Genomic DNA, 14,674 nt, shown 5'->3' with positions numbered 1-14,674 from the left:
ATAATTAATATGGTTCATATTCTTGCATTCATCACTGTATAAAATAATAACATAATTCAATTCTAATTTATACTGACCAATCGGCAATCACTAATAATTAAATGGATTTTAAAACCGACTTATGACTTTTTCTTTCTTACTCATTATTTCACATATTTTGAACGTAAAGTCTTAAAAGTTTGTAATAAAATAAAATTATGTGTAATTTAATGCGTCTTCAAATAATATTATATTTCTATTAAAATAAAAACTGTTAGTAAGTAAAATAAGCATATTTCACATAGTCGATTTAGGTATTTTTTTTTAAAAAAAATGTCGTTATATAGGTATCTAACCCGAGAAATTTAAATTTTACTTTTGTATGGTCAGAAAGAAATAAAGTAAGACTACCCGAATATAATACGTAATAATATATATATATATATATTATAATAAGTGTGTGTGTGTGTGTGTGTATATTTATTTATTAATGTTTGACTTCAGTACGATATTATATTAATTTTTATTAAAGCAATACATGTCCCGATCACAGTAGGTACATTATTTTATTTAAATTTGTATTTTTTTCTGGAACGAAAAATCGATTGCACGTCTTATTTAAAAATAACACAGTTAAGCATTATAATTATTATTTTGTGAGTCACCATAAAATATGACTAAAATAATACAGTTTTTTCATTGAACGCATACTGAACTATTGAAGAGTTACTAATAATTGTTTATATATTACGTTAAACATTAATAATAATCTGTTGATAAAATTATTTCTGTAAAAAATATTTAGAAAATAAACATAAAGTAAGTAGGTAGTGTGACAGATGACGTTTACGTATTATTTTGTTTTTACGAATATCCAAACTGTAGCTATGTATATAAATTTTACAATATATTGTATGTATAATATATACGTAGTGTTTAATACCCATAATATATGTGATTAATTATTTTTATTTTCCAATATACATGTAGAGAAAAACCGTCTGTTATAAAGTTAGGTTACGTGATTATTATCAATTAAAAGTTACATTTTATGTGATATTTGCACCAATTTATTCATTTCAGTCCTCAAGGTTCAAGGATTTTATCACTAAAGTTATTAAATGCGATAAATCCATATGATCAGTGGGTTCACATGATTATTGGGAGATGTTTATATTGTGACTTAATTATTTCGTTTATAGTGAGTAAGGTCGTGAGGGGAACTAATAAAATATCTTTATGCGGAGTGTTTCCATAAACACCGCATCACGTACTGTAATAAGGCGCCCAACCTATATATATATATATTAAAATATAGTATATTATAATATAATATAGTATAGTATATACCTAGGCGTTTGATTTTTTTTTTTATAACGCAGAGCGCCTATATACAGGGTGTCCCGCAAGGATTTAAAAATTGCGATATCTCCTGAAATAATGGAGATATCATAATTCTAGTTTTTTAATAAGATTCACAGAGACAAGAACTACAGATATTTCATGTTTTAATTTATTTTTATGTTTTAGTAAAAAAGTTAAAAAATGTATTTTTTTATTTAATTATTTAAAAAAAAAATTGAAGATAGCCATTTTGTAGGCCTATAAAATGTTTGTTTAATTTTTTAATATTTTTAAAACTATGCTTCACTTTGAATTATAGTTTTACTATGTCCACGTTTAATTTAACATTATTTTATACTTTTGTTATTAAAACGTATAAAAATGTATGACGCATATTGTATATTATTTATAACCGACGATGCATGTAAAATGGCTATTCCAGGATGTGCATACCATGTCATTTGTCTCGTGACCTCATATATAGTTAGATGTATTGATAGGTACGTAAATATTTCAGGTATGAGGATGGACAGGCTGCATTGCGCTACGTATCCAGTTGATTTATTTCAAATTTAAATTTCCCTGTGTGCATAAAGGTGATTTTAATATCTCAGAAATTGTATTTTTAAGTCTTAAATGTGACATCACATAACTACTACTATTACTATGTGATTTCCAATAGATGTTATAAAAAAAGTAATATAAACATTTTTAATAGCAAATAGAAATTATTATTTGACTGCTATTAGTTCTATGAAATGCGCACATCTATAATAATAATCGAACGAAACATAATATAAAGAAAACTCTTATTAATATTTATTTTAAAAATATTATCCGTATAAATATATTGAAATATTATTTTATATGATACTATAACAGTTTGCTAATATACACGGCCATACGGGTAGGCATAATAAAAAAAAATATATTATTATATCAAATTGTGTCTAATATTTGATTAAAATGTATATTGTAAAATCGCGTGAAGTCTTCTCAAATTTCAAAACAAGTCTTAAATTAACTATTATAAAGCGATCGCAAGCTGCTGATATTTTTAAAATTATAGGTAAACGCGATATGCAGCTGCTTGGCTCGTGCCAGATGCAACTCACAGCTGGGATATCCCGAAAACGAAAACAACTGTCCTCTTGGTTCTTATGTAGATAAAACACACCTGCTTACAACTCACAAGGGACTATATCATAAACTTCTATGTATCCAGGCGTTTGCCCTAAAATTTAAAGCTAACTATATTATGAATAAAAACTCGCTTCGTGTACATAAAAGAAAAAAATAACACTTCATTTATTTTGATCCAGACAAATTTTATAAATAGCTATTATATAATTATTTTAAAAACCAAAACAGGAACATTTTACACAACAATTAAAAATAACGTATTATAAAAATTACAAATATTTAAAAAATAAATAAATAATTATTATACTATGAATAAATTATAACCTATTGAGCTAGATATCGACGTATTCTAAACAAAAAAAAAAAACAACGACTTTATAAATTAATATAAAATTAATAATATTTTGGTCTAAAAAGAAACGCAGGCACAATAAGACATGCATTTTACCATTAAGTAAATAAGTATAGGTACTAAATATACTCAATGATAATATTTTGTTTTGAAAATTAATTGGAATTAACTCTCGGTGTGATTTAATCGTTTTGAATACCGTATGCGTAAGTCTTCTATGAACTCGTTCTTAAGAATCTTCAAACATCTAAAGTGCAGGTAACAAATCAATAAGAAAAATTATGAATTTAGTTTTTACTGTGGTTTTAACAGAATTATGCACTTTGGTTGATGTCAAGGTTAAGGTTAAAAAGTGAATACGAACCTTCTATATTGAGAAGAACCTCGAAATTTGGCAATATCGAAACTTGGCGCATGAGGCATATGAATTATAAACGCATTTGGAAGTACAATAAAAGTGTATCCTCGAGCCTCGAGTTCCATGATATGTGACACTTTATTCCAACCGAAACCGACAAATCTGGTATCATATTTTGGAACATCACTGCGTACCACTACATAAGGTTCATAATCTGGTTCCCATGATACCTATACGAATTATTAATTAAAGCTTACGTAGTATAAAAAATATAATACCGTAGTTTTTGAAACGAATAAATTGTAAAAATATACAAATATACAAATACGTATAAATATTACATTTGTAAGTTTTTTTTTAATTTCAAATATTTTTATTGCACAATTAGTTCATAAACGTTGAGCGATAAGTGAATGTAATATTTGGAAAAGAGAAAAATGTATAAAAACATGATTCACAAAATAAGTAAACTCTACCAGAGAAGGGATTTTGAATATTTATAAGTACATTTTAATTTGAAAAAATAATTTCTAATGTTATTTAGACGTTATACAATTATTGTTTACTTTATATGGAACAGTAGATCCTTTCCATTTGGCGTAATTTGTTGCCGCATGCCCTTTTGGCCACACGTGATATCTAAATGAGAATAAAGCTCCGTCGTCTAACATTCTCAGTATATCTGCTTTAGTTTGTGGAAATGCAGTTCGATATCTTTGAGTTTCAAAAGCAGGTACGATTAATGCCTATAATGGTTAAAAATTATAGTTATTTTAATCAATCGCTTATACACGAAAAATGAATAATTGGATAATTAGATTGCACAATGAAATTACTTTATCGGAAGACTTAATGTTCATTATAAAAATGTACTTTTTTAAATACGAGTATAGGCCACTCATTGGCAAGAAATCGATGTCAGATAAGAATACATATGGTGTTACAACATTTTCCAAAGCAACATTCCGCAATAAATTTATAGGATAAAAGTCCTATAAAAATGTACATAGATATATTTTTATTAGATATAAAGTACGAATTTAATATTATTTCAGGTAGAAATGTTACCCCTTCTTTATAAACTACGTGGTATCCAATATTTTTACGATTCCTTAGCACTTCCGAATTTTGAGCATAGCTCAAAAACTGTTGAGCTTCGGCATCAGACATATAAAGACTTAAGCTTATTGGACCTGGAATAAAATATAAAATTAACTTATATGTATTTATCCATACATCCATACATAGTAAAATCATAACAAATATAATATTACCATCCCAATACTCGCATAACATTTCAACCATTTGAAGTCTATCCATTGACAGCTGAGCAACAAGTGTAATGTCACATTCATCTGGCGATGACTGGTAATCAAAATCCAAAAAATATAAGTGAGTCCTTAGACTAGCCATGCCTGCTCTTCTGAACTCGTAACAGAGGTCATCTTCACTGATCTAAATAAAATGTAGTTAAAATTATCAGTTTTAGAAAATTCTATATAAAATGGTATCAAATGAAAGTGATGCTCAAAATTCGGCTAAAAATTATTTATTTTAAATAATATTCACAGCAAATCAACTAATAATAATTGCTAATATTTTTATAATATTATATATAAAACGATAGACTTAAACTTCCAATAGGTACATATGCAGTTTTATAACATATGACCTAAAGTAGTGATTTACTCGTATATATATATATATATATTCATGAGTATTTTGTTATTATTATTTATTATGATAAGGCAAAATTAATAATATGTTATTTAAAATTAATTAGTGTCGTTATTTGGACAGTTGAGTATGTAAACGTCAAATGTTAGATATTGAAATGTACATAGTATATCATATATATTCTTATAAAATTATATTTCAAGTTTTAAATTTAATTGTTGCAGTGCGCAATAATCTCGAAAAATGTATGTATTTCTAAAATATATAAATACATAATATACACAGCCGTAGAGAGCGCGACCGTCGTCGTCTCTGACAGCAACAACATCAACAACCACTGTCGCCTGAGAGTAAAGTAGTGTGCGTCCCGAACGTGTAAGCGACATGCGCTGTTATGCGAGGTGTACTAAATTCGGTATCCCATTAATATTTTATTATTTATCGATTATGAGACGTTGTTTTTTATTTTAAATAAATATTTATTATATAGAGAATCCAATTATTGACTTATTCCGCTCAATAAGTTAATAATAATAAGGTTATTATTTTAAATAACTACCTATTTATAGATTATATAGTGATCAGTGAATATATTTGCAATTAAAATGTACTCATAAGAGTTATGAATTTATGATAGTTATTATGATTTTCTTATTAGGAATGTGACTATGAAATAAGCTGAACAACGATTACCTATAAATTAATTAAATATATAATTATTAGTTTGTATCATAATAATTCATAATATTATAGCATCGTCATTCGTCTTGTATTTTTATTATTTTTCTAATCAGTTTATTATATTTATATTTTACATACACGTACAATTTTAATATTTCAAAAGAATCGACTTACTTCAGGTACATCTTGAGTACTGGATGAATAATTACAACCAAAAAGTTCCCTTTGAAGCAAATTTCCATCGTATTCCAAGAATGTAAGATATAAATTTCGAAAAAATTCAACATGTTTGTTTTTTACTTTAAGTTTCTTCGGCGAATTCCAATGAATTATCTGAAATGTAAAGATATTTATTTAAAAGTAATTATATAACATAATTACGCATTATACTATATTATGATAACCAACAGTTGTTTTTTTATATTAGTTTTAGTACGACTATGACTACTTTGGACCACAAATAGTACTATACAATTAAATAATATATATCACGTAGATATACACTATATAATAGTCATAAGTTAAATTATTACATAGTTTCATAAGTATAGATATAAACTAAAATATCCACTGAAAGACTGACACTTATGAAACTGGGGGTCGAGGCGCCATGACGCCATGTGTCCTTATTGTACCTATAATATATTCTTATGAATATTATTATTTATTAATAAACAAACAGTCGACTACCGAGGCGATTCGGATACCACGTCTAAAATCTTAAAATAACTACTGGAAAATATTAAGAAGTAAAGATATATAAGGTGTATAATGTATATTTAATTAAGAATAAATTTAAAAAATGTTTTAATTAAAAGGTATCATTGTTGCTCTGACATTAGTTTGATTGGTGATTAGACGACAATAAAATATATTAGTTAAATTTCATATGAATTAGCACAAGCTTAAATTTAGAAAAAAAAATTGTTGATTTTGTTTTTGCTTACTCTGTATACATTGTACATTGATAAAATTAATCCTGCAATAAGATACGAACCTTTAACTCGATAACTTCGGCGTAACACAGTTCACTCCTAGTGTTGTCACTGAGTTGGACATTCCATTGGCATGGCATGGGGTAAAGGAGTTCCGGTCGTTCTTTAATAATCGTGTTAAAAATGTCTTGATCAGCCAGACTGGTCCAGTAATGTGTCACTAGAGTTTTTACTGCCACCGATCTCCATAATCCGTTCCAGCCAATTAAACGTAATTTCCTTAAGTCCATTAGTATCACACCCGTGTTGTAACTATAAACGAACAAATATATGTTATTTTATTACACATATAATATTATTTAGTATAATATGTTAAGGTATTATGGTTTTATTTTTCTTATTCAATAGCTTACCCTCGTCCGAGCGCAGGCCATGGCTTATGTTTTTTCCACAGTTTGCCAAGATACCAATCGCTTTGATTCTCGACCAATCCTAACGCCTATAATATTTATAATATATTTATAAGTATTTTATTTATGTATAATATATAATCATTATGAGCATTTAAACGTGGATTTTACAAACTATTTTATTTTCTAATATTTATCTTGTTATTATAGTTCATTAGTATTCTGTAGACATAATTAAATAATCGATTCGTTACTTACTTGTTCTTTTTTGAAGCGTTTTAACATTAACCACAACTGAGCTATATCTGTTGCGAAAGTAATATCTGTATCCAAAACTAGGACCTGTTTCAATGTATCTGGAAATACCTGAGTTAAACATAGTTTCATCAAACCATAAACCCCAGAATAATGTTTATTGTTTATCCAAGAGACATCGGCTATTATTTTTTCAGCTGGATAAAACTCTATTTCCACTAAAAAAGGTCATATTTTGTTGAAATTTAATAAACATTTAAGTAACATTTTTTGTAATATTCAATAGGTTGAACTATAGGACTTACATTGAGGTATTTTCCAAGTATCAAACAAAGTTTTTAAAATTTTTCTTGATATAATATCCACGACAAAATGAAATCTCAGTGGGTTTTTACGATAAAATAGTATTGATTTGATTAGTGTTACTACTGAACGAGTAGAATTATAACCAGCACACACGATTCCGACTTCAATTACTTCGCATTTATCTACCGTATCTGTAATCTAAAAGTACGTTTTAAAAATTACTATATGTTACTCAACTATTAATTAACAATTAATTTTAATTAAATTAATATTATAAGTTTATAGTTATTACTTATTACATAATGACATACCTTTTGAGAGGAGCAAGGAGCAGGAGTTTCTGGTAATAGCTGTGGTGAATCAGTAGGCGAAACCGGAAATAATGACGTCTTCATTGCAGCTAATAAATGATTTTGTGTCATACTAAGCTGCCTTCTTAATAATCTCAGCTCTTTTTCCATTGCTTCTGACGTTGATTCATGTTTTTGAACTTCATAACTACTACTTTCCGCGTATGTTAAGGCTGGAACTAAAAATATATTGTGGGTTTTAATGATGATAATAATTAAGTCTTCGATTCCGTTTTTATACCTCGTTGATTTAAAACAGCGTAATATATGATTAACGATGCGAATAACGATCCCAGCAAAAAACTAGTCAGCCAGTGTCTAACCAGGGTGGTACCAAGGGCACACAAACCATTGCGCCCCCTTCGTCGAGCTATGATAGCCACAATAGAAAATTATTCTAAATTGTCTTTTATATGTATATTTATGTTGATGTTATATATCTGTAATATTTTTAAATTATCAATTAATTTTGTGGTAAAATGAAGGAATTTTATTATTGGTAAATCATAAACATATACCTATATTATATAAATTATAAAGTGATTTAATTATAAACTGTATAATTAAACAATCGTAAAAAGAAAACTTTTTAAACTTATTTTAAATTATTATAAAATTCTTTACATCCTAAAAAATATACAATCTATAAGCTAATTTTACAATAAGAATAATATGTGCTATAAAAGAATATTAGTACTTGAAATGAATGACTTAAGAAAAGGAGTAGCCCAGCGGTTACACTTTATATCTGACTTAATTTGTTTTATATAAGATATTATATATGTTGCATCCACTTGATGAAATTGTCCATTTCATAAAATGGACACTAAAATTTCATATCATGTAATTATTTGCATCTAATGGCCACCCACTTGGTGAAACAAAATATAATATTATAATTATATAATTATACCGCTTTGGTGAATAAATATACTATTCCTAGACTAGCTGTGATATTTACATAACAATATTGGACAATTGTAACATTAAAATAGGTGCTAATTTATTGTAAGTTGGTGGTTCAAAATCAACTCATTGTAAAAAAAAATTTTAATGAGAGAAGTCAAATTAACTTGAATGATTTTCAGTCAATTCCTGATGAAAAATTTAAATTAATATTAAATTATCAGGACCACAATACTAAATTTGTTTATTTACGTCAATAAATACGCGCTACTTCAGTAGCGTATCAATTACTCTTAATTTTTCTACCATTAATTGGAGCCCCTCAATTTTAACTACAGCAATATAATTATATAAATGCCTGGTCGTAAAGATGTTTAGACATATCAGATTAAATAAGATAACGACTGTCGTAAAGTAGTATATAAATATAAAATGACAATGAATATATAATAATTGTAAATTATATTTTGTTTTACTAAACCTACAAATTTTAAAACAATTCATATATTTAATATAATATTGATAATAAATAATAATAATATAAACATTGTGATATGTAGGATATGTATCATAATAAGCAATAGCAGTTTAATGTTATATTTTGTTTCACCAAGTGAGTGGATGGTAATTTGATGAAAAAAATTACATGATATGAAATTTTAGTATCCATCTCGTGAAAAGATATCCATTTCATGAAATTTTAAATTATTACATCAAGTGGAAAAAAACGGTTTCCATCATTTCATGAACTGAATAACTTTTCATAAAATGGACAATTTCATCAAATGGATGTGACATAAATATATATATTTTAAATATGATTAAGAGTTTATTTCACAACATCATATTCTTTTAAGTCTCCTTTGGGGATTGGCAGTTATTGAGTCTAAGTTTTTAAATTAGAGAAAATTCTATTAAAAAAATGTATATACATATAATATTTTACTTTTATCATTTTTAAAAATGTTAAAGACAACATATTTTTAATTTTATATTTCAAAGTAAAATATTTGTTGAAAATTTCTATGAATAAGGATCAAATACAGAGGTGTATGATGCTATACTAGGGTTAGCGGAAAAATAAAATAACCCTACTACAATTTGTGTTATCTTTGCATTTATAATAACTTCACAAATTGTAATTAAATTAAAATATTTATAACATTTATATAATACAATCTTATTTATATTATAATAATATAAATAATGTGATATATTATATTTATAGACAAATGAGTATATTATGACACATTTATGATACTATTTTTTTTACTACTACATGCAAATCGTGTTAGATCTATAAATGTATAATGTAAGTAATTATTAAGAAAGTAATAATAATATAATTCCATTAATAAACCATAAGGTATAATAAATTTTTTATAATAATCTACAGTAATAATATTTTTGTTTTTTGAAATACCTATGTTTATTTTTTATTAAGGGAAAAGAACGATAAAATTTTGAATTAATATAGCCCCCACTTCCTAAATGACCATTGAAAAATAATTGCTTCTATAAATAAAAAAAGCTGGACCTTTGCTGCCACTGTTTGTGAACATTTACTTGAGAATAATCACCCTATATAGTTATTAATAGTAAATAGTAATACTAAAATAAATAAACAACTTCTATAATATATCGTATTTATATAAAAAATCTAACCTAACATTTAATTCTGCCCATGAACGCAGAGTAGGTACCCCTTTTATATTTATGATTATCTTATGTTTTACAATACGTGATAAAATACAGTGTCCCGTAAGGATTTACCCATTGTGATATCTTCTAGCTGAAGTAATAGAAGTATCATAATTTTATTTTTTTATGAGACTCATAGAGACAATGACTTACATTTAATTACTACTTAAATTAATTAAATGGTTTAGTAAAAAATTTAAAAAAATTATTTTTAATTTAATTATTAAAAAAAAAAATTGAAGATTGTCGTTTTGTAGAGTTTATTTTTATGAAAATGTTGACGTTTCAACATTTTATTTTCATTTATCTCATGATTTCTAATATTTTTTCTAGTTTCGAGAAAAATTGTGAATTATTTAATACCATTTAAGTGTTAACAAACATGTGCCCGCAGCATCGTGCCAGTAAATATTATCAAAACTAAAAAAATATTAAAAATCACTATGCTAATGTTGAAACGTCAAAATTTTTAGAAAAATAAACTACAAAATGGTTTTTTTCGATTTTTTTTTTTTGATAAAAAATTAGTTTTTTTTAACTTTTTTACCAAAACATTTAATTTAATTAAAATATGAAATACTTGTATAGTCCTAGACTCTGTGAGTTTAAAAAAAGCAAACATAATTATGATATCTCCATTATTTCAAGAGATATCACAATGGGTAAATCCTCGTTAGATTAGGTGCAGTGTAGTGTATAATATCGTATACGCATTAGATTTAAGGAATACAAATTATAAAATCAAATATATCATTTTATAAGAGTAGTTAAGAAAACATGCTATTACAAGGAATATATAAAATGTGAGAACTTCAGAACTTAAATCAATATGACACGTTACAGTGGCGTAGCTAGGATTTTAAAATGGGGGGGGGGAAACCCAAAATACTAAAAAAACATAATCAACAATTAACAATAATAGTTAATTTTTATATTAAGTTAATACAGCCGATGGGAGGGGGAACGTCCACTGCCCCCCTCCCATGGCTATACTACTGATACGTATATATAATATTGTCTATATATTTATAGGTAATTGGTTTTGAATGTTTTGATACCTATATATAAATTATATCTATATTTTATGTTATTCACAAACTCGGTAATATACATATGAATTTTTTAATAACATTTTTATTTAAGTGTATACAAAGCACATTTCCACATTTTAGTCGCACTATTTTTATTACACTATAACATGTAGTTCTGTATAATAAAAATATTTAAAAATCAATGCAAATTGTTACTTATTTAGTTTCAACATAAATTATGATATGATGACTAAGTAAAAGTTTAAAATAACACGCAACGAATGAATCATAATATAAATACAATTTCTTCTCTATTATAGGTTTACTCATTATTAAAATAATTTTAAAAAAAAAATAAGAAAAAAGTCGACTTTATATTATATAATCTTATAGTTCATAAACAATGCATATTCACTAATGATTTACCCAATACAAAATATTTAGATAATAAAAAGCTAATGAAAACATTGTGTTTTATTCTTTTTATAATATACATTTTTGCCGCTTATATTATTATAATTTACAATACAGCTCGTACGGGTTGTACTTGTATTATAGTTAGTAATACAGTTTTTCAGTACTAATAATAGCTAACAATAAAATGGGTATCTACTATTTTGACAACACAACTAAAAATAGTGTTACATTTAAATAATACTTATAGTATTATTATATTATTTTAATATTTTGGAATTAACTACTAGACAGTTAGGGACCTTAACTAAAAATAAAAATTTAGGGTAGTATAAACTAAACGAGTGTGTGCCATGGCATCCTAATCCAAGCATTCTTAGTTGCTAAGAGTGCTGTATAAATTGTATATTATACAAAGTTACAACACAGGCCACAGCTAAGATGAATCCATGGAAATGAGCGTTCAAGCACTACTCTACAAGCAGTATTTGTTGTATCCTATCCCGCTATACTTTTTTTTTACTAAGATGGTTCAAATTATCAAATAACAAGATAATTCAATATTTTGTAACATTTAGTTATGAATAATAATTATTTTGGGTTTCGCAATCAATTATAGTTTATCTAAATTCTAAATAATAATGAGTTGGTGCCTACTACCTACTTATATTTTATATTTTTAAATACAATACATATATTTTAATATATTTATTATAATATATATTGGTACCTATAATACCTAGTTTCTTAATATAACTATGGCAACACTGGGTATTAAAAAAGCCGCCAAACTATATAGGTATAGTAGGTATTATGGGATACAACAGGAGTTAGATACCTAAATTAATGTTGATGTCTTAAAAAAAGCATAATTAATTAAATAAATAAATAGTTTAAATTTTAAGTACGATGGGTTAGAAGAAAAAAATTAATTTTATATTTAAAAATCTATGTATTAGATATATTGTATATATTTATCTATATTTACATTAGTTATTATGATTCGTCGGCTCTAGATATGACGTATGCGAATTATTTAAAAAGTAAATGACATAATATTTATTCTGATTATTAAATAATCTGCATGCAAATGACGAATAGTAACAAAACACGTGCAAATAATATTTATAATTCCCTCAAACATAAAAATAAAAAAATAATTAGTATTTATTTATGAACTTGTCTTTATATAATAAACATTTACTCACCGCTTATACGCAGTTAGTTGATCGCGAATAATGTTATCTAGCACTTGTAACAATTACGGACAGAGCTTTATCTTGCAGAGCTTTTACGCGTGACTACACCGCTCGTAATCGATATCGTGACGTAAAATACAATAATTAATATCGAAAACTTTCCTATTCTTATACAGTATATGTATATATATATATATTGTTATTGATCAGTTTCCGATGGTACACGCGTTATTATTATTATTTATAATTAATGTACGATGGTGTTGACGATCGTGCATAACACAATGTGATACATCATGGATGTGATATATTTTGTAGGTTCCTATGCACATTAGTTAGATTCGGATCGGAATGAAAATATTCGATAAGTCACGCGTTTGTTTAAATCGAGACCTCGGTCGGACAAAACTGAACGGGTAGTGCAGGAAATACTAGGGAATATCGTACACCGCGGCGGTTGACAGTCATGCCCACTGCGGCGGAGCGTGCCCATTAGCCGCGCGGGCAACACACCTGTTCGTAAAATCGATAATAACCGACAGACGAGACGGATGTTTAGGAGTTTTTTTCGCAAAAGCTCACGTTTCCGCCGCGACACGGCCGTCGGCCCAAAAACGGCGACGAACGCACCGGGTTAGATGCGATTTTTTTGACGAAAATCGCACAGCATTGGACGCGCCGCCCACGATTTCTGGTCGAAGGGGACGGACGCCGAGTGACGACGAGGTTTGTCGGTCGACCGGTCGATATAACATAATATATACATACATATTTATGTACGGAGCATATATGTGTATAATAATATTATGTTATTTGTTCGTCGCGTGCTGCCATCTAGTGCGCGACTGTGACAAAATCAGATTTAGGTGCCTACATACCGTGAATGAGCGAACGACATTAACGATATTTACGGTTGTATAATTATATATTATTGCGAATATACTTCAATTTTATTGTTGCCGACAGCGCGGCACCGTAATAATATTGTTGTGAAGCGTTAACTTAAGTATACCTATGGCGTGCCTATATACAGTAATATATATAATGTATTATAATATATTATTATGTGGGTTCAAACATGCAGAGTTTTTATGTGTATCGCCTACATACAATACGAAATGCTACTTGTTATTACCATCTACCCGATACCGATTTAAATTCTGTACTTGACGTTTATTTTTCACATAATATTCATTTGAAGAACAATGTATGTACGATCAAGGCCGTAACTGAAAAAATATTTTTTTTAAATATAAATGCTGAAAATGTTTAGTTAATAAACTATATTCACCACTAAAATATTTCTACTTTTAAAAATTTCGGGGGGGGGGGGGGTTGGACTCCTTGGACCCCCCTCTCAGATATGGCCTTGTATACGATATATATATATATATATATATATATATATAGATACTGGACGTTTATCGATATACGTCCAGTAAACACCAATACCATACTTTTAAAATATAAACACATTACACATAACACATTCAATACATTATGTTATTGAATTAACATAAGCTTGATAAACTTAATCATAAAATATGATTAGATATACGTGTATAATATAATGGTCTATCACTGCAAGCCCGGACTAAGAATTAAGATAATATTGGGCTCAGGGCCAAACAAT

At 27.1% G+C, this 14,674-nt stretch overlaps 1 protein-coding gene across 1 annotated transcript; it reads right to left on the bottom strand.

The window, feature by feature from the left end:
• Positions 1–2,612: 2,612 nt before the first annotated feature.
• On the bottom strand, positions 2,613–13,722 carry LOC113551260 (LARGE xylosyl- and glucuronyltransferase 1-like). Its single transcript, XM_026953399.1, has 14 exons — positions 13,051–13,722; positions 8,032–8,230; positions 7,752–7,969; positions 7,440–7,638; positions 7,138–7,352; positions 6,883–6,968; positions 6,532–6,781; positions 5,709–5,867; positions 4,451–4,631; positions 4,245–4,369; positions 4,013–4,168; positions 3,743–3,922; positions 3,183–3,406; positions 2,613–3,065 (listed from the first exon to the last, which is right to left on the bottom strand). Exons 3-14 carry the CDS (start codon positions 7,899–7,901, stop codon positions 2,984–2,986), a joined length of 2,007 nt encoding a protein of 668 aa, XP_026809200.1. The 5' UTR covers positions 7,902–7,969; positions 8,032–8,230; positions 13,051–13,722; the 3' UTR covers positions 2,613–2,983.
• Between the last annotated feature and the right edge of the window lie 952 nt (positions 13,723–14,674).

Source organism: Rhopalosiphum maidis, chromosome 2 (genome assembly GCF_003676215.2).
Source record: "Rhopalosiphum maidis isolate BTI-1 chromosome 2, ASM367621v3, whole genome shotgun sequence".
NCBI lineage: Eukaryota > Metazoa > Arthropoda > Insecta > Hemiptera > Aphididae > Rhopalosiphum > Rhopalosiphum maidis.
Note: the sequence above shows the minus strand (reverse complement) of the source record. Positions and strands in the feature narration are given on the sequence as shown.

Coding starts and splice junctions, on each gene's coding strand:
- LOC113551260 (XM_026953399.1), bottom strand. CDS start 7,901: ATGGAAAAAGAGCTGAGATTATTAAGAAGGCAGCTTAGTATGACACAA. Junction 7,639..7,751: donor CTCCTTGCTCCTCTCAAAAG/GTATGTCATTAT, acceptor ACGTACTTTTAG/ATTACAGATACGGTAGATAA. Junction 4,370..4,450: donor GTTATGCGAGTATTGGGATG/GTAATATTATAT, acceptor ATTTTATTCCAG/GTCCAATAAGCTTAAGTCTT.